This window comes from Malania oleifera, chromosome 9, assembly GCF_029873635.1.
Source record: "Malania oleifera isolate guangnan ecotype guangnan chromosome 9, ASM2987363v1, whole genome shotgun sequence".
Classification (NCBI taxonomy): domain Eukaryota; kingdom Viridiplantae; phylum Streptophyta; class Magnoliopsida; order Santalales; family Ximeniaceae; genus Malania; species Malania oleifera.
In genome coordinates, this window is record NC_080425.1 from 95,041,826 (window position 1) to 95,063,329 (window position 21,504).

General features: G+C 36.0%; 1 protein-coding gene across 2 annotated transcripts; it reads left to right on the top strand.

The window, feature by feature from the left end:
* Positions 1 to 332: 332 nt before the first annotated feature.
* LOC131165016 (uncharacterized) lies at positions 333 to 19,804 on the top strand. 2 transcript variants are annotated; one of them, XM_058122627.1, is made up of 13 exons: positions 333 to 485; positions 586 to 910; positions 4,437 to 4,614; positions 4,687 to 4,736; positions 8,211 to 8,303; positions 8,384 to 8,472; positions 12,093 to 12,171; positions 12,496 to 12,578; positions 13,031 to 13,109; positions 13,217 to 13,958; positions 17,733 to 17,813; positions 17,919 to 18,528; positions 19,208 to 19,804. In XM_058122627.1, the coding sequence occupies exons 1-13, from the start codon at positions 454 to 456 to the stop codon at positions 19,356 to 19,358; spliced, it is 2,592 nt and encodes an 863-aa protein (XP_057978610.1). In that variant the 5' UTR covers positions 333 to 453; the 3' UTR covers positions 19,359 to 19,804. The 2 variants fall into 2 exon arrangements, with proteins under 2 accessions (XP_057978610.1, XP_057978611.1); XM_058122628.1 differs by having other exon boundaries at positions 357 to 485; positions 17,967 to 18,528.
* The last annotated feature ends 1,700 nt before the right edge of the window (positions 19,805 to 21,504 follow it).

A 21,504-nucleotide genomic window follows, 5' to 3' on the forward strand; every position in this document is an offset into this window, starting at 1 on the left:
GAGATATTGAAATAAATTGTAAGACATTATTTGCCTTCACTCAATTGAATTCTTTTAAAGTAATACGAGAAAAAAAACACAAATAAAATTGCGTGAGTACAAATTTAAAATCATGGGACTTAATTTACATACATTTAAATAACATCAAACATAATTTTGCTCAACAGTTGTTCAAATTCAATAGCCAGGAATAAGATCCAAAAGTACAATAAAGAATATATAAATTTATCTGTAAGTACCAAATTCCAATCCAAACACTGCGCTGACTGGCTATCGAAATCTGAAGTCCCCCTCCGCCCTGCCTTAAAGCCTCACAGGGGCAGCGTCATTTCAATTTACGTTTATTTTTAAAAATTCCTAAAATATTTTAATAAAAAAATTTCCGATCCAAACAATCGCCTCAGTAGAGTCTCACTCAAAACCCAACCAATTCAAAACCCCGCGATTTCCCCCATGGCCTTTCACGTTGCTTGCCCAATTACATGGTAGGCTCGCTCTCTCTCCTCTCTTCTCTGTTTCCACTCTCTCGTTCTCTCTTTCTCTCTCTAAATTTCTGTGTTTTCCCCCTCGTTCGCTCTCTTGCAGCAAGCGCATCTGCTTCTGCGCCCTAGGGTTTCCGCGCCAGCTGAGGGGCGAGAAGGCCCGGGACGGTTTCTTGGATGAGGCGGTTAGGGTGGAGGAGTTCCTCAGGGACGACTGGCTGCTTAGGGTTTGCCGCAGCAGCACCGTGCAGGTCGCCGTCCCTCGTGTCGCGCCGCCTCCGCCGGCGCCGCCCGTATCCGCCGGCGACTGTGGCGAGGAGGCTCTGCTGTCGGCGCAGACCAAGCGCGCGGCTCTCCAGCGGAAGGCGGCGGCCGCGCTGGTTGCAGCCGAGGACTACGCACGGCGGTTTGAGTCCGGGGATCTGGCGGTAGGGTTATTGAATTCCATTTTTTTTTTTAATTATTGCCTTTTATGTGACTGGATTATGGAGTAATTGTTATATGAAATAACTGCATTTTCAAAGCTAGCTATGTGTATGTGTCTTTGTGTTTATTTATTTGTAGTGAGATTTGATTTGATTTATTTATTTATTTTGTGTCGTTTTGTTTCATGTTTCGTTTTGTTTCATGTTTGAAGCAGCGAATTAATGATTCAGCTGGTTCATTTTTTTTTGGGTGCTGAATCGTTTATAGTGCTGAAATGTCAACCATATTGATCAGTTTTCACACTTGGATCCCTTTGGTAATTGGTATTAAATTGGCTCTGAACGTTTGATTTTTTTTTTTCCTTTTTTTCTCGCCCCCCCCCCCCGGGGGAGGGGGATGGTGGTTTGTTTTGGCTTCTTTATGTGTTTTTTAAGGCGATGTTTGTACAACATTTGTAATTTGCCGTTATCGTGTTAGTTGAATTTTATGTTAAGTTTTTCTTTGGAACATCATCTGGGTTCATTTGTTTGGCATTGAATGCATACGTTGTTAAAAGTGTTGATTTTGTTACTTTGTTTAGGATGATGCACCATTTTAGCGCCTAGGTTTGGTGTCAAATATGCAATGGTCCCCACTTGGGTAGGTTTTGGGAGACTATGGTTAATTACTTGAAACCAAGGGACCTTTGTAAATGAGGCCATAGAGGTAGGTGACACAATGGTTAAACAAAAAATTAGCACATGGATAGGGAAAAATATAGATCAATTGGGAAGCATTTGAAATTTTCAATCCATAATTACTAGAAAACGCAACACCCTAGCAAACCATGAATTCCTACGAATCTTTTGAAACATGGTAAATTTTCATCTTGGAACGTGAAGTTTAACAATCCAAAATTTTAATTCACTATTTTTCACATAAAACATTTTTTATTATTTAAAATAGATAATTATTGCATTATAATTCTGTTTTTAGTCATTATTGATCTATTTCAAAAAATAAATTATCTTTTAGATTTAGAAATACCTCAACAACCTCCCCAAATTATACAAGTATCATTGTACATTTTTCACCAACATATCCTTAAAAGTATCCCTCTATTGTTTCACATCTTAGAGCATTTGTCATACTGTGATCCTGTTCCCATTTCAAGAAACAGAACGTTTGCATTTTTGGTAACATGAACTTACTAGACATATCCATAATGACATTCCAGAGGGTATGTTGTTCGTTGTTGATGTTGTTTTGGTTGATGAAGCTAGAAGTGGTGTAGAATGGGAATTCAAATTGTGAAGAGAAGTTTGAGGAAGTTTCAAGTTGACCAAGAGTTAGCAGAACAAGTAAAATGTAATTTTAGTCATTCTAGGAGGAATAATGGGGAATTTATTGAATTTGATAGTCAAGAAATTTCCAGCAAGAATCAGTATGTGGGATTTATTATGGAAGTTGAAGAACATATTGAAAAAGATTTGATAAATGGAAGCAAGGTGCGCAAATAAGTATTCCAAGTGTTATATTCTAAATCAAAGTGAAATTTTTATGGAATGACTATAATGCCTGCTATACTCTACAAGTTAAAATGTTGAGAAACTAAGAAACTACATATGAAAAAGTAAAGGTTGCAGAAATAAGAATGCTAAGATGGATGAGCAGTATAATTCTAAAAGATAAAGTATGGAATGAACACTGTGGTAAGCTAGGTGTAGCACATAAGAAAGGGCAGGATGATAGTTTGGGGGCTAATGTTCTAGCGTACAGATGATTTGGTTGTTCTTAGAGGCAATAGGAGGACACAGGTAGATTTAAAGAGTATCTTGGACCGAGATAGTGTCAAGTTTTTCATTATTACTTCAGGATTTTTTTTTTTTTGGCATTACACTAAATTGTTTAAATTTATGTTAGGGTATCAAATAATGTTGACACCTATTGGGATTGCGTGGATGTGATTGGCCTTATTAGAGTCAAATCTTTTTATGTCTTTGATCCGTGGTGTATAATGGGAGGTTAAGACTGAGCTTTGTAGTGTAGTAGCTGTGGTCGGTGTTCCTGTTGTTGGTGACCTTCAGTGTCATGGTTATTCCCACAATTGAGGTTCATTAAGAATATTCTAATAGAAGATTTTTAATAGATGAAATAATTCATGAAAGCAACCTGGAAGTAGACACTTTACATTGATATGAGCTTTGTAATGCATAATTTGTTATTTTTTGAGTTCTGACACCCGTTCTTTCAGGAAGCTGAAAGGGGCTAAAAGATCATAACCCACACTGGCTAAACTTAAAGTTGAGTTAGGCAAAGTTAATCCTTGGGTCATATTATACACAGATTAAACTTGAAGCTGTGTTTGAGGAAACTATTCCTTGGATAAGCTACAAAGTTAGGTGAGGTGACGAAGTTGATTAAATCTGATAACTTGATATCCCCCCCCCCCCCCTCCGGGGGGGCAGTTGCCTACTGTCAAATTCATTTTATTGCCTCGGCATTCTCCCATTTCTGTTCTCTACCTCTTCTCAATTTTTTGGGCTTCCCATTGATCAATCTCCTTCCTCATCCCTTCTTACTTGTTTTCTGTCTAGAACAATTCTTGTCATAATTGAGATACTACCCCCCCCCCCCCCCCCACGGGGGGAAACAACCCGCCCTGCATTTCTGGGTTTACTTGTGCTTTTAATCTACCACTTTGATTTCTCCATTCATATGCGAGTGTAAACAGTAAGGAATCAGGATGCTTTCCGTAACTATGACTTGATTCTGTTAAATTCTTCCATTTATTTTCTTGCTTTTGGACTTTTTTCCCTAGTTTTTCAATTATGATACAACACTTTGTTGAATTATTGAAAGTCGTCTTTTATGATTCTTGGGTTTGCAAGGCAAGTAATTTTGTCTGGGTCATCTTGCTTAATCAGGGACAGATTATCTTGTATAAATTTGGTCAATTATTGGCTTAATTCTACTTCATAATTGTCTTTGTTTTGAATTGTACTTGATCATTAAGGGCATGACTTTTTTGTTATTGCTTTTCTTTTTTGGGGGATCAATAATACACATTTGATCTTTTTTAATTTATTTATTTTTGCTTCTGTACATGGTTAAACTAATCATTGAGACACAAGTAATGCAGTCTTTTTTTTTTTTTTTTGTTGGTTTTCTAAATTTTGACAAAATTGATTTTACTGAAAAAAAATGAGAGGATTTCTAAGGAGATTGCCTTCAATTGATTAATTTTCAAAGATATCAAACAAAAGTAGTAATATGATCTATTATGATTTTGATAAAATTGAATATGTTCCAATTGTTCTATTCGAAATTGGTTGTGCTCTATTTTTGCATTCGATCTGATATGTAGATATATGAAAAGATTACAGTCCATGAGTTAACTGTCATTTTTTGTTCATGTCTTGATATAATAGGTATTATCGGATTACCGCTGTACTTGCACATGGAAACTTCAAATTTGTGCCATTTAATATGTTGGCTTGTGTACTCATTGTTGCTTTGCAATCTTGATAATCTTTTTTGCATGCACAGGATCCATCGAGAGAACTTGTCGGAGAAGAGCTGGGTCAGTCTACTGTAAATGTCATGTGTCGCTTGTGCTTTAATGGTGAGAATGAAGGAAGTGAGAGAGCAAGGAGGATGCTTTTGTGCAAAAGTTGCGGCAAGAAGTATCATAGGAACTGCCTAAAAGCGTGGGCTCAGCATAGAGGTATCACTTTGCCCCCAAAATATTATTAACAACAGCATGCAGAATATACTTATTTGAGGGGTTTGATTGCAGATCTATTTCATTGGAGTTCATGGACATGCCCTTCTTGCCGAATTTGTGAGGTACTTGTTGATGTGTATAGTTCCTAAACTGCTTTTTTTTTTTTTAATTATAAATTTCATGCTTGAAAATTTATCTTTGCAGTGTTACTCAGGAAAAAAAATGATTCCCATGATGTCCAGTTTCATTATAAATTTGAATTCACTCCTAAAATAAAATTTTGATTCTTGGTGGTTCTTTAGAGAGTGTTTCCTGATTCTCTATAATTTTTTGTAATTTTGCTCTTGATTAACATTATAATCTTTGTTCAATGATGGGAACATAATATAAATGCATATATATTTTCATTTACAAATTTTAGTATTTCCTGATTCTCCATAAATTTTTGTAATTTTGCTCTTGATGAACATATTATAATCTTTTTCAGGGATGGGAACCTAGTATAAATATAATTTTTTTTTTTAATTTACAAATATTATGTTGTTTTTATGTTTCTTGATTGATGAGTGGATATGCATCTGATTGAAGGAATCATCTTTAAGGCAGGTATATGATTGTTGTGCTTTATGGTACATAGATAATATTAGGTAGATTATAAACAACCTGTTTGTGTTGTGAATGCAATTGCTAATGCTAGTAGCTTGGAAGTGAGTGGTAAGCACATAATTACTAATTACTAAATAATTTGTAGTGATTGCTATCTTGGTGTTGTAATAAGATACTGGTTTGTGGTGGTTTAGTGATCTCTCATTTTGTCTTTTGTCTACATAGATAATATTAGGTAGATTAGAAACAACCTGTTTGTGTTGTGAATGCAATTGCTAATGCTAGTGAGTTGTAAGCACATAATTACTAATTACTAAATAATTAGTAGTGATTGCAATCTTGGTGGTGTAATAAGATATTGGTTTGTGGTGGTTTAGTGATCTCTCATTTTGTCTTTTGTCTTGTATCCATGTGCATACTGCTTGGTAGCGTATGATATATATTTTGGGTCATTATATAAATATGTACTAATTTGGGGATATAATTGCGTGCGTGCATGTATATTATGATAATAACACAATTATCAAACATAATATGATGCTGGTCATAATCATCCATTAGCTAGTTATGACAAAAAATACTTACAAACAATGTTGATAAATTTTAGGCATAGCACCTGTAGATGATAAAATGAGGGAGGGGTGGTTGACATGGTTTTAGCACTTGCAACATTGCACCCATGAGGAGGAATGAGCTAGTTAATGTTAGCGGCAGTAGAAGAGGTAGCAATAGATCTAGAATAACTTAGAATGAGATGGTAAGGATGCAACACCATTTATTTGTCAGGGAATATTGCCCAAGATCATGCAAATGGGGAAAAAAGATTCATGTAGCCGACCCGACTCCACCTAGTGGGACTTAAGGCATCATCACTGTGGTGGTGGTGGTGGTTGTAATCTAGATAGTATTTGTCTTTTTTTTTTTTTTTTTGAAATTATTATTATATGAGTCAAAAACAAAAATTGGAAGCAAGAGAGAAGATTTTAGTACTTTGTTTCAATTAAAAATTTGGTTGAGTTGATGTTCAGGTGCATTGTTGTTTGTGTATATTTATTATTTACTTGATGAGTGACCAAAATGTCATCTCTGTTTTAGTGGCAATTAACTTTCTATTTTATATTTCAACTATTTTCTATTTCAACTTGAAGACCCAGGTTCCATTCCATTGCAGTAGCATGTAGGTATATTTTTTTGTGCATGGGGCCAGACTGACCTGTTTGTGGACCCAGTTTCTGTTCCGATTGAGTCACCTTGGTCAACATTGGCCTTAAATATGGTTTGTGGGTGTTAACTAGACCGGTTAAACCCAGTTGGATGGTCTGATCTGCTTTGGTCCAGTCCGGGTTTTAATTATGATGGATGTTTTGTCATTTCTGTTTTCTAATGATCTAGAAAGATCTTTGGGAAGGGTGACTATTCAACAAGTTGTAATAGCTGACTTGACCAGTCATTGTGTTTGGACCATCATCCACCCCCCACCAGCGCGACCCTCCAAATAATACTTCTAGATTTTGGATTTTTGATGGACATTGTCTTCTTTCCATTCCATAATTCACTCTTCTTCAATTTTACTGATTGCTTTCAGAGTACTTGATGCTTGTGGTTGTGTTCATGTGATGTATCTGTGCTGAACTTACGGTGCACTAGTCTCAGATTGTGTGCTGTGATTAGTGCTGCATGTCCCTTACACTAGTGAAAGTAGTTGGCTCATGTCGCGGAAATGGATAAAGAAGAATGTCAGCAAAGGCAGTAAGGGAGAAGACAATTTGGCCTAAAAAGCTCAACCAAAGTGCTTGTTTTGGAGTTTGGACATAGTAGGTTTTGCAAAATAGCTTTCACATGTAGCTTATCAAATACAATTTGAATAACACATAAGCTGGGATCAAAATCCACAATAACATTGTCTTGTTCTTTTTGATAGAGATGATTTTTTAAATAGATCTATTTAAGAAATTATGAGGGCAAGTTTTGACCCAATGGTAATGGTCTTTCACTCAAAGTTTCAACTTGAAGGTCAGGTGTTCAAGTCACGGGAACAATTTCTTCAATTGTGGACGGAAGGGTGCATACATGATGTCTTTCTCAGGTCCTTGATATGGCATGGGAGATTTGAAAATCTATTTAATATTAAAAGTGTGTTCAAGTCACGGGAACAAGTTCTTCAATTGTGGACGGAAGGGTGCATACATGATGTCTTTCTCAGGTCCTTGATATGGCATGGGAGATTTGAAAATCTATTTAATATTAAAAGTTCAAGTTCAAGTTTTTCTTTGCTCTTTCCCAAAAAACTACTGGTCAATTACTAGAGAATCATCACTCATGATCTGATTTGTGGGTTATGATTTACTCATTTGGAATTACAGGATTCACCAAAAACCCAAGCATGGGTTTTAGTGTTCGTGCTCTAGCTCACTGGAATACAGTCTTGAGTAGTATGAGAGATCCGTTTCCTTTAAATATGCTTTTCTGCCATGTCAAGAACAAGAACATAACCAAAAAATTCTTGAACCTGTGGCCTTTGCAGCATGATGTGTGGAATGAATTCTGGTGGGAGTTGAAATAGAGGATTTTGCTTCTGTATCTTCTCTTTTGATTCTTCAAGTATTTGATAACCTTGGTCATTTAAATTGTAGAATTTCCTGAAAGTTAACCTCCTATGCTTAAAACATTCTGCTTTCATTTCCTTCAAATGTCTTATTAACATTTAATCATGTACCCCATTGTATTCTTGTGTTGTAATTGTTACTTGTTTAATTTTTTCACTTATTGGCAGCAAATTTAATTTTGAGATTCTCTCTCTCTTTCCTTCTCCCTCAGTGTGTGTGTGTGTGTGGTGTGTGTACATATGTATGTACATATATGTCTTTGTGCGTGTAATGTGTACACACGCACAAACAGATTTATGTGCATGCTTGCATCTGCACATGGTCATAGAAACATGCATAGAACATCCCTCAGTGGTCTTACACTTCTGCTATTTGCTTTTTAAGGTATGCCGTAGAACAGGAGATCCAAATAAGTTCATGTTTTGTAAAAGGTGTGATGGTGCTTACCACTGTTACTGCCAGCAGCCTCCACACAAGGTGGGATTTCATTTTCTATTCCTGAACTGCCAAATTTTTATTAAATTTTATGAGTTTTAATTTTTTTGGGGTTAGTGCAGAATGTTAGTAGCGGACCTTATTTGTGCCCAAAGCATACAAGGTGTCACAGTTGTGGTTCAACTGTCTCAGGGAATGGCCTTAGCACAAGGTAATAATTGATCTTTCTTGGTGATCTATATTGTTTGCGCGCCAATTTGGTTTCATTGTCTTATGCGACTCTTAATTTTTTGAGTAATATGGCACCTAATATTGAAACCAAGGGTGTTGGGATATTGAATTGATTTTCCTGTCATTTGATGTTTCACCATGTCTACCTATGGGATTTTTATCTTTCTCAATCTCGTATTAGTGTGAACTGTTAACTGTTCCAATATGCAATTTAGAACATTCATGTAATCCATTATCCTATTCATTTTGCTTTAACTTGTTTGGTGTGTTAAAATCTTGGTAGATAATCTTGGGTTTCAGTGATTACGTCCGAAAGTGTTTGATGCTTCAATGAGGATGGAGGATTTTTTAAATGCTTGGTTAGGATATTGGCGGACTATAAAGCTTCACCAAAGTTATTCCGAACTAGACTGATGGCATTTCTGCTAAAAAGAAAACCTATGCCAATTTCTATGACACTGGACTGGGCAATGAAACACTAAATCATGGACAATTGTAGGAATGCAGAAAGCATGTTGCAGGAGTATGGAAAACGTGCTTCTTTGGTTCGTTATGACAGTAATGGTTGATGAGATCACTTGATACTGACAAGAAATGAGAACTTCATGTTCAAAGTGCCTTTTTTGCCCTTGGTGTCGGATTTTGATTTTTCGAACTAATAGGGTTGTGGGAGAGAAGGGTTACCTTCAAACCAGTTTTCCAATCTAAAGGAGTAGATGTGGGTTAGGACCCTCGGGGCTTACCACCTATTTTGTTTTGGGGGGGGGGGGGGGGTGGTTTGGTTGGGAGTGGGAATCTAAAGCAAGAATTTTGTTGAAGGTGTTGAAGAGGTTTGTAGATGGACAAATGCTTTCCTAAGTTCCTAGAAAATTGAAAAAAAATTTAGTAAATTTTGAAAGATAGTAATAGATGTACTGCAGTACAAGCTAACCCTTTGAGCTTAAGTAAATGGTAAAGGTTGATAATATGGCCCGCACAGTCGCAAGTAAAAAGTCAACTCTTTAAAACTCCACCATCCCTATTGCAGAGACAATGATTATACTGTCTGAGCCATCTTGTAGTGATGTTATATAACTCTGACCAATCATCCACCTGCACAGGGGATTGAATTGGCCCGACTCGTGGCCTGGTGGTCAGATTCTCAGATCAGTGATTAGACTGGTGGGCAAAATTTTTGCTAATATTGTATGTATGCGGGTGGGGCTATTGGTAAGGGTATTATACTCGTTATTGGTTCAAGTCACAAAAGTGGCCTCTTCAGATATGGAGGTAAGGCTGCTTACATAATGTCCTCCCTAGACCTTGATATGATGTGGGAATATTGCATTTGTATTTCACATACACACACACACACACACACACACACACACACACACATGTATATTATAGATGGAAGTATGTAACTAAATTTTTTTATAATCAATATCAAATATATATTTCGCTGGTTTGAATTAATATATTTTTTAATAGTCTTTGTTATGTTTGAATTAATATTAAATACATAGTTGGAACCCCTTAAATATATTTGTCCACTTCCTCAGCCAGAAGAATGTGGTGCCTGCATGGTGATAATTACACCACTTTCACTGAAGCTGGGCTTGATTCTTCTCAACTTCAACTTTAAATATCTCTTTTAGGAGCAGGTCAACTTGCCTTCAAGTTTTGAGTAGCTACTTTCTATGAGAACAGCATATTGTTATAGGGAATTAGTGATCAGTGACTAAAAAATAAACCACCAGAAACTAGCCCATTTGTCTGCAAAGTGCGTGTATGCATATGCAAGTGGAAGCAACTAGAAGCATCTAAACTACTTTTATGCTACTTGTTATATACCTACATGCTTTGAGTGTGCTTTGTGATCGTAGAATACCCTTAAAATGAAAAGGGAAGTTCTATAGAAGGTTGTAAGACTAGCTATGTTATATGGATCAAAATGTTGGGTGATTAAGAAACGACATATCTAAAAAATAAAAGTTGCTAAGATGAAAATGCTGAAGTGGGTAAGGGGTATAATTTTAAAAGATAAATTAAGGAATGAACATATTTGTAGTAAGTTAGGCGTAGCTCCTGTAGAAGATAAGGGAGAGATGACTTAGATGGTTTGGGCATTTGTAACGTAGGCCAAATAGTGCGCCAAGGAGGAGGAGTGAGCTAGTTACTGTGAGGGGCAGTAGAAGGGGTAAGAGTAGACCAAAATTAACTTGGACTGAGATAGTAAGGATTTAATAGCCCCTAAATTTGTCAGAGGGAACTGCCCATGATGGTGTACTTTGGCGGAAAAGGATTCATGTTGCTGATCACACCTAGTGGGACTTAAGGTTTGGTTTGCTGCTGCTGCTGCCGCTGTTGTTATACACATACACATTACTTATTCTAGCCATTAATATTCAATAGAGCTGAACTAGTATTGGATTATCGGGTATATCTTTGGCCTTTTCTTGTCTTCACTTAATTGTTTCCTCATTACAGTAGAGTTAATTTCGATGAGGATTTGTTTCTTTTACCATCAACCCTGGTGTAGATTGATGTTTCTTGTATCCTTCTTTAAAAAATTATAGAAGAAGACCAGTACTTTAAAAGAAGGTACAAGATAAAGAGCATGTGCATAAAAAAAACATGATAATACTTTATCTTAATAATTGGGAATTGATGGAGGATGCAGTTGCCCTTCAAACTCTTCTACTGCAGTAGCTGTGCTCTTTGTTAAGAAATCTGCTTCCAGGTTAAACGACATGCAACAGGAATTAAGATGAGGCAATATGTTGGAATATCTATAAGGGCCATATTGAGATTTGTTGGAATACCTATTAGGATAATGACATTTTTTTTTACTTATCAGAAAACAAATTGGAATATCTATAATGGCCATGCTATGACTTTTTGGGCTACTTGACCACCTGGGAGGAATTGTCCTAAACAGTGACATTTTTTAACTTAATATGTTTCCCCAAAGATAAAGTTTTAGTTTCAGAATCTTATTTGCCATTTGGTATTCTGAAGTTTGGCTGGTAGGATCATTAGGTTGCATGACGTGAAAGTGTTTTGGCTTTAAAATATTTTAATTTTTGACCGACTAAGTGTTCTAACATTTTGGTTTCTCAGTCACATTTACCCTTTGAGGTTCTGAGGTGGCTGCAATGTTTGAGAATTTTAAATTTATGACTTATTTTTCACATCCAAATCAGTGTAGCTTTGCTTGTATTCTTTTTCACATACAACATTGTCCCTCCACTTGCTTATCTTATTTTAGCTTTAATTGTTTGTCATTGTATTTTTTTGGCTGTTTAATGGGTATTGGATTTTATCAGTTATTGTTTATAGTTTTGAAGCTAGTGAAAATTTTTGAGTGCCATAATTTTCCACTGATTGTATCTTTACATGCTAAAACTTTTTTGAAAGTCATTTTCCTAGAGTGAGGACCACAACTTGGAAGCCTTGAACTGTTGAGCTTAAAGGTTAACTAATATCATTATTCTTTTGGGTCACTCTTTGAAAAATGATGGTAGACTAAATTTCACGTTTGTTTTTTAATGGACTCTGAACTTAATATCTTTTTTATTAATTGATGGTAGACTGAGCATTTGATCTTAAAATTATCAGGTGGTTTCTGGGATACACTTGTTGTGATGCTTGTGGAAGATTGTTTGTGAAGGGAAACTACTGCCCTGTTTGCTTGAAGGTATCATTCAATTTTAGGATCTTGAATTTCTGATTTTTTTTTTGGGATAAAATCTTGTTATGGTTTTACATTTTATAATCATTTTAATAGGTGACATGATTCACCTTTAGGTAGAAACTGTACTCTCCTTTGGTAATTAAATGTTTTGGCAGTCTATATGCATATGCATTTCATTTGTGGGCTTTCTGCTGAATCAGCGTTCCACCTTCAGAGCCTCTTACTTTATTGCACTTCTTACCCATATGCACCTTATGAATGCTGAGAAATTTTAATATGTTGTTCACTCAAATGAATTTGACCTTATATTATGTTCTGACATTGTAGGTATATCGGGATTCTGAATCAACACCCATGGTTTGCTGTGATGTTTGTCAACGCTGGGTGCATTGCCAGTGTGATGGTATCAGGTCCATTCCAGCTTTTGATCTTTTAGACATAATCATTGTAATTATTTGGGTAGCTTTGTGTTTAATGATAGATTGCTGGAGTTGGGACTTCTTTAGAGTGAGTGCATGCTTTCTATTTGTTGTGGTAATAAACTAAAAGTGGTTTTATTTAGTATCGAATGCTATAAAAAATGGGCATAGCTAAAGCATAATTTAGCTAGCATCAAAATTTAGGCAAGAATATCAGCATATTCTTGAATACCTTGCTTTCTGTTGTTTGTATTGTTATATCATTCTTGATTTGTTTTGAAATTTTCAACTTGCTGTATATACATTGTGCCTTGCATGATTACATATTTTCTTTATAGATATTTTCTTTTTCTAAGAAGGTTTTTTTTTTATAGTTGTATGGGTGCGAACTAGTTCTGATCCCAACTCTGGGTATGGCTTATTCCTGGAAAATTGTTTTTCAGTGACGAGAAATATCTGCAGTTTCAAGTAGATGGAAATCTTCATTACAAATGTGCCACATGCCGCGGAGAGTCCTATCAGGTTTGCAGGCATTTGTTTGGTTTTTCGTGGCAATAGTTTTTCAAAACTGCTTGGCAATATGTTCTTTCAATCCCACCCATTCCCCTTAAACACCAAAATAAATCCAGGTTAAAGATCTTGAGGATGCTGTGCGAGAACTTTGGAGGAGGAGAGATAAAGCGGATCAAAATCTGATTGCAAGTTTGAGGGCTGCTGCTGGATTGCCAACTCAAGAAGAAATATTTTCTATTTCACCTTACTCGGATGATGAAGAAAATGGCCCCATCACGTTAAAGAATGAATATGGGCGTTCCTTGAAGTTTTCCCTTAAAGGACTAGTTGATAAATCTCCAAAGAAGTGCAAGGAATCTGGAAAGAAATCTTCAAATAAAAAGTTTGTCAAGAAGAAAGGATCTCAGACACCTTTAGTTAGTCAAACTGAATCACATCAGAGTTTTGGAGGACAGAATGATGCTCGTTCATCTGGACACAGCTTGGGCGATGACAAGAATGATGAATTTCTGTCCCATAGAAGTGAAGGAGCAAATGTACTTTCTTCCCCTGTTGCTGTGAGTGGGAGCCAAACTGACGGAATTTCTATGAATCAATTAGGAGTCTCGAAACACAAGTTTGTTGATGAGATTGTGGGAAGTAACGAAGATAGGAAACCTCGGGTGGTCAAAATCAAGAACAATAAACCTCAGGTTTTGGATATTGCAGAAGATACTGGAAAGCGTGCTGGCAACTCCAAGACTATGAAAGGAACAAAGTTGGTCATACATCTAGGTGCGCGAAATAGAAATGTGGCTAATTCACCAAGGTCTGATGGGTCAAGCTGTCAAAGGGATCAAGATTTGACGGCATCTAATGGTATTGCTATCTTTTTATATTTAACTATTTATTTTTTTCCTTGCAACAAGTTATTTCCATGTGTCTCTGCATCCCATATTCAGACACACATTTGTCTTGCAACTACAGTTTATTTTCATGTTCCATGTGCAGTTAAAGATATACAACTGCAATGCTTGTATGAATCTTGAAATTTTCAGGGAACTGTTGGTTTTTGTTGCCTGTTTTTTAAGAGCATTGCATACATAATTTTGTTTTGCCCTTTGTTGGCTTTGAATAGGCTGCTTAAAGTTATATAGATGCGGCTTTTTGTGTGTGTGTGTGGTGGTGTTTATTTTTGGGGAGGGGGGCTTAGCCATGATAGTTTCTCTTAGTTATTTTGTTTTTGAATGGTTATGCTTCGTAGGTGGAAATTTTTTTTCCCTCTTCTTTGCTTTTTTGCGCCCCGGGGGGGGGGGGGGGGAGCGCCTCCCTCCCTCTCTATTGATGGAGTGGGAAAAACTTCTTTTCTCACAGGCTCCCAGCATACGTGTATTAACACTGTTCAATTAATGTGCAATATAATGCTGAACGCATTGTGCCCCAGTGGGAAGTGGGAACCTAATAATTTTGCTATCTTTGAACATAATAGATAAATTAGCACAGGCGAAAAATTTTTATATGGCATGTATATTGTCATTGCTCTTGGCATCTGAAATGCTTTCTGTTGGAATGACAGCTTGTCAACTTCTCAAAATCTAAATGCCACTTATGGAAGGCATGATACAGATGTGGATGACTTGAGAGAACAAAAAAAATTTTCCAGGTACTGGGCGTGTAATGAACAAAATTTCATAAAATACTGCAGAAAAGGGTTGTATACTTGAGAAAGATAGGAAAACAGAGTTAAAAGTTTTAGTGACTTATTAGTCATGGGCTTCTCAGAAGTTATTGGAATAGAAAATTGCATATGAATGATTTAGGCTGTGTAGCGAATTGAGTTCCAGGCTTGTCAATTGGTACGGAAATATGTGCTCATGCATCACGCATTTACTTTTTGGGCATGTTATATAGACGTACATTTAAAGTAGAAATACTTCACTGAAGATTTTCTTTTTGACACACTTTTTTGTTCTGGTTGGAGACTGCAGATAGTCCCTAAAATACACAATTATGATAAATCCTTGTACAGTTATTCTGCCCCCTGCCAGTACTTCCGTTTTTGTTGATATTTCTGTTTTTTTCCCCTTTTTCTTTATGGTCCATTTGGATCAAGGATTTTATTTGGGGAAAGCAAAGAAAATTAAAATAAGGAGGGGACTCATTTTTCATTGTGCTTTCCTTATATATTAAATATTGTTAAAAACGATTTTTTTTAATATGATTAAAATTAGGAAAAATTAAATATTAATGTTGTCTAAATAAAAATTTTGTTCATGAATTTGCTATATTTTTTATTTTCTTTCTCACTTTCCTTGATAACCAAACATGAAAATGTTTATTTCATAATATTTTCCTTTGCTTTCCCTAATATTTTCTTAGTTCCAAATGGGACCTTATATTAAAAGAAATTTATTAAGATAAGAGAGAAGAATTGATAATGGGAGGAGGAAAAGAAATCCTCGTAAAAGAAACCAAAATTGATTACAATAAAACCTTCTCCAATCCCTCTGAAGATCTAACAATATCATTCCTTGAAAAAACTAAAAGAGTGAGCTCAAAAGGAAGCCAGGAAAACAACTCTATCCCAAGCAAACTAAGTGAGTTTTTTTCTTCCGTTAAAAATCCTAGCGCATTCCTTTTGGTTCATTCCTGTAATTTCTCACGCACACAATGTCTAATCGCTCCCTCCGCCAGCAGGAGGTTATTTTTATTCAGATGCTATATGGAACTCACAAGCTCCCAACAATGTAGTTTTTTTTGTATTAGAAGCTGCTTCAAATTGCATTTTGACTACGGTAGGGCTGGTGTAGGTTGGTGATTAGATGCTTCTTACATAGGCAGGAAGTGTGGTATATAAATCACATCCTCCTCTATTGTCCTTTTGCTAGAAAGCTTTATGTTATGGTTTTTGTCAGCAATGGTTGGGTTTGTTCTAAGTCGGTGAGAGAAGGAGCTTCTACCTTGGCAATGCTTGTATGAAAGAAAGCAAAAGGAAAAGCTTGGAGCTTCATGAATTCATCTTTGACATGGTCTTTTGCCTTTTACTGAGAGAAAAAGGGAATCATAAAGCTTTTGATGGGGAAGAATTGCCTCTCCTGACCTTGAAAGCATAGTAGTTAAAAGGCGCGCCTAGGCGCAAGGCGCAGTGAAGCGAAGAGGCTTGCGCCTCAAACCAGGTGAGGTGAGGCGACCTGCAAGAGGCGACACTCTTGTGAATTTTTAGTCATTTAAAGGAGAGAAATAGCCACAGCCAGACCCGTAGCCCTCATTCGACTCGAACGAACATAGCCCTAGCCCCTGTCGGCCCTTCAAAGGCCTTCGTGAGTTCGTCTTGCGCATTCGAACCAGCAGGAGCCTTCGCGATCCTTCGAACCAGCCGAAAGCCTTCGCGACTTCGTCTTCGAGCTTTGAACCAGGATCTTGAGTTCGTCTTCGACATTTGGAAGAAGCACGACCCTTCGCGAGTTCTTCTTCTTCTTCTTCCTGCTGCCTGCTTGTTGCGTGCTATGTACTGCTGCCTGCTGCTTCTCTTTTTCTTCTTCTTTATATGTAAGCTTATAAATTAAATATTTTCTTTAATTAATCTAAGCTTATGAATTATAACTAATACATAATATTTATTTTTTTTACTGAAATTTAGCTACTTTTTTTTAATTTGTAATATTTAGTTTAATTAATGTAAGTTTATAAATTATAACTAATACATAATATTTATTTTTTTTATTGAAATTTTGCTACTCTTTTTCTTCTTCTTCTTTATATGTAATTACTAATTAAATATTTAGTTTAATTAATGCAAGTTTATAAATTATAACTAATACATAATATTTATTCTTTTTACTGAAATTTAGCTACTATTTTTTAATTTGTAATATTGAGTTTAATTAATTTGAGTTTATAAATTATAATGAATACATAATATTTATTCTTTTTATTGAAATTTAGCTACTATTTTTTGATTTGTACTCTTTTCTTTTGATGTTGAACTATGTTGAATTGTTGATGCTTTTGGGCTTCATACTGGCAATTTTATTAAATTTTCAATTTTGTAATTGAATGTTTTGGCATTTTAAATTCTAATATTACTAAATATTCATATGTTCATATATCAATTACCCCAAATAGACATTTTACAGCATTTTAATAATTGTGCGCCTCACCTTCACGAGGCGCGCGCCTTCGCCTCACGCCTCGGCTTCAAAGACCCTTTGCGCCTCGGCTCGCCTTGCGCCTAACTTCTATGCATGAAAGAAAGATGGGTCACAATCTGTCTTTGGGAAATGGCTGTTTAGATATAATATGGTGGATGTATGAATTTTGCTGAAAGCTTATACTTGAAAATGTCTAGTCTTTTGGTTTTTGGTTGTATGGTTCTCTTGTACCTTTTGATGCTTATTGTCATGTCTTTTAATGACTCTATTTACCTTTTTCAATAAAGGGGAAAGATGTCTTTATAAACTAAGGTATTAAATTTCCAGTTTTGACTAGGTTTGTTTTCTCCTCTTTTCTATGCTATTGTTCAGTATCATTTGTTTTTGGTTTCTTTAAATAACTTTTTTGCATCTAGGTACCAATACTTTTATGTGTCAGAATCTCTGATTACTCTGTGTATGTATGTGGTCATGCCCTCATGTGATTTGTTTTTACGAGCAGGCAGTGAAGATATCAGTCAGCTGAGAACAAGTGACAATATCATGACTGACAGGAATGACGGCCTCGCTAAATTTGGTTATGGTACTTATATTGGATTCCTTTGTTCACTTACTGGAAGAATTTTCGTTCTTTTTGTCAATTATTCAAATTAATAATTGGAATATATTTTTTTTCTTATATTTATAGAAACACCATTTGTAGAAGATAAAGTTGATTGCTCTGGCCAACTAATAGGTTCAAACTATGGTGGGAGAGAAGGCAATTTGATAAAGCTCGGAAAATTTAGATCAGAAGCTTCTGACTTGGACCCCAAATTTGGTAGGGGGAATAATGCTGATGGACATGATTCTAATCCTCCAGATAACATACCTGTGGTAGGGACTATGACCGATGTCTCTGCTTTAAGAGGTGGCAAGGTATCTTTGAGGAAGCATCCAGAAGGCAGGCTGGATACTTCAAGTGAGGGAAATGTTGATACTTGTAATCAACCTTCTGTTTCACAATCTATGCCAAAAGATTCCAAACCTTTGCTAAAGCTTAAATTCAAGAATCTATCTTTTGACAATCAGAGTTCGTGGGGTTCCCATCGGGAGGAAGAAAAGAGTTCTATCAAGGGCCAAAGGTCTAAGAGAAAGAGACCATCACCTTACATGGAGAAATCATCAATTAGGGGAGATGAAGATGTGCAGGAGAATTCAATGAATGAGATCATGGATGCTAATTGGGTATTGAAGAAGTTGGGTAAAGATGCAATTGGAAAGAGAGTTGAAGTTCATCAGCTGTCAGACAATTCCTGGTGAGTGCCATTCTAATCACTCTGGATTTTGGGGACAAGGGATGGAGCAATATTGTATGAAGAGAAAAATACAGGATACACAAGGACAATAGGACAAGTGCTTCGATCTTAAACAGTGATTTATACCCTGCAAGCTTAGAGGCATCGCATACTTCACGCCTAAAGAAAGGCACAAGTAAATTTAAAATAAAAGATGCCACCTTAGTAAGGAATTCATTATCTTTAAACAAATTTTGCATTTGTGACTTATAGTCTTTTTATTTATTTTATTTTATTTTATTTTGGATTGGGAAGATTCCCTTGTACCATCTTAAATCTAGCTTTTTTGATAAAAAATAAAAAAAAATTATTGTATGCTGTTTTAAGTATTCTGGTTGGATCGAAGGTTTTCAAACTGACCAAGTACAAAACAGGATCTGGCTGATGAAGTACTGGGAAGCATTGATTTTTTGAGTAGTCTATAATATGCTAACAATAAATGATTCTGCATCTAATCTCAGGTTGTTAATAAGCTTTTTGAGTAGGTGATCTCATAAAAGATGAAAGATGCTTGAAACTGCTGTTTCTATATGCTGTGTTTTTCCCAAGAAAATGAGAACTCAAATCCATCTCAAGAAATTTTTATTTTTTTCAGTAATTATCATGTGGTGTAGATTTAATTCTGAATTTCCCTGTCCAGGCATAAGGGAGTGGTTATTGATGTCAAAGAAGGCACATCTGGCGCATCAACATTATCTGTCCACCTAGATGATGGAAGAGTTAAGACATTGGAGCTTGGGAGGCAAGGAATTCGTTTTATTTCTCAGAAGCAAAAGCGGCAAAAAGTGTGAAGTCTGAAGTAGTTATTCTCTAAGGCAGTTAATCTCAGTTGGCACTTCTCTCCATAGGTGAGGGGGTAGTGTCTGCTCTAGAGGCACCCGAAACTCCAAGATCACTTTTCTTTGCCGGAATCATTGTGGATTTCTCCTCCTGTGTTTGCGAGGACCTATGCTGCTCAACTAGGGTCTATTGCAGAGGCAGGATTCCTCCCCTTTTGCTATTTCTTTCATCATTATTACATCTCTGTACTGTTTCTCAACATGTATGATAGCATAAATTCGCTCTCCCCTGCTGCTGCTGCTTTATTTTTGGAAGTCTGCGATTTTAGGAGCAGGTCCAAGTTTCGGCAGTTCATAATTTCTATGTGCTCCGATGGTCATTGTATGTGTAATCCTTCCATGTACCAACTTTTTGTTCGAGGAAGAGAATTTATTGCAGCTACCATTTCTGCTATTTATAATGTTCTTTCCTTCTTCTGCCTTCTCATCATCTTGGTTTGGCATACTTGCCAAGAAACAGAGGAAAAAAAAAATATGTTATTGAATCTTAGCAGGTGAGTGTGAGGTTTTATGCCCAAATCTGGCCCGTGTTCTGTGGTGCTTCCGCAAAGGTGATTGATGCCCTTAAGAAAGTGATGCCACCACACAAAAACAGAAGCAGACGAATCACGTCGGGAGAATGAAGAAATTTGTTAGGTTGTTGATAAGTGTAAATTTTGTCAAAATTTTATTGTATTGAATCTTATTGATTCTTGGTTGGGGTATCTTTATAGGTCAAATTACAAAGGATTAATGGTAGAGGTGAAATTGGAATGTCTTAGATTGAGATGGTAAAGATTAATAACACCTTCATTTATTTTTTAAGGGAGATTTTGCAGTGTGTGCTCTGGTAGTAAAGGACTGACATAATTAGCTCTACGCAGTGAGGGTTTGGAGCGGCGAGATGAGAAACTGGCATTAATGCCAGGGAAGTTTTGAAATAACAAGAAGCTTGATGTTGTAATAGTAGGGAGGAAAAAGGAGTGGAAAGAAAAGATTCAACAGTGAAAATAGAGGACAAGAAAATGGAAGGAAAGAATGATATCACTGAATTTAATGCGCAAGGCCAATTCTTTTTCCATTTAGTTCCTTCCATTTTTGGATCCGGCGGTAGGTCAATTTTCATTCATTTTCTTTGCTACTTTTTGCAAGGGCTTATATATATATATATATATATATATATATATATAGACACACATACATATATGACTTTCCTTCCCTTTCTCTTTCTCATTTCATTTTACTAAACATGGTTTAAAGAACACAAATATATATATTTTTCAGTTGGTATTACTTTCAAAGTCTCTTGTACACGTTCTCTAGTCCACAACTCTATTTTCAGTATTTTGGGTGGCCTCTGTGGCAGTTGTTCCATCCAAGTTGAAGCTTGCCATATAAATCACATTGAACAATTGCGTGGAAATTTATTCCTCTGTTGCCTTTATGTTTTTGGGCAGCTATTGAGCTTGTCTCACATGTACCGTTGTCATTCTTCTTTATTCAATTGTGAGGGCCATTAGCTTTGAGCAGAAGGATAACCTACTACTCATTCCACATCCTGTTTTATTTTCCTTGAAAACTAAAACTCAAAGTCTTCAATATAAGAAATTTCAAACTCTTCTTAGAGCATGCCCATGGGTCGAAACGCAGACATGCCTCTTTCCATATCGAGAGATCTCTTTCAAAACAAAAACTTAAAAAGTGTTTAATATAGAAGTTTCAAACTCTTCCTAGAACATGCCCAATGGGTAGAAATGCGGGCATGTTTCTTTTTGTATCAAGAGATTACACCAGTCTATCATTTTCAGAGATGATTAAAATTGCCTCAAGCCCACCAAAAATAAATAGCTTGTCAAATATGAATTAAATTATTGAGAATAAACAGTTGATTTTCTCTAAAATCCATAGGGTGTTACTGTTACAATTTTCAGGAAATTGGAAAGAGATCAATTCCATTTGAACTGATAAACCTGATTTATCAGCACTAAGCAAATATTTTTGTTTTGCGTTGGCTATGCTTTTTATTTTATTAATCAGCTACTAACACAGCAGTTTTTCAGGTCTATATTTAGCATCAAATGCCTATATAACTAGGTGCCATGCAATGACCTTTCACATT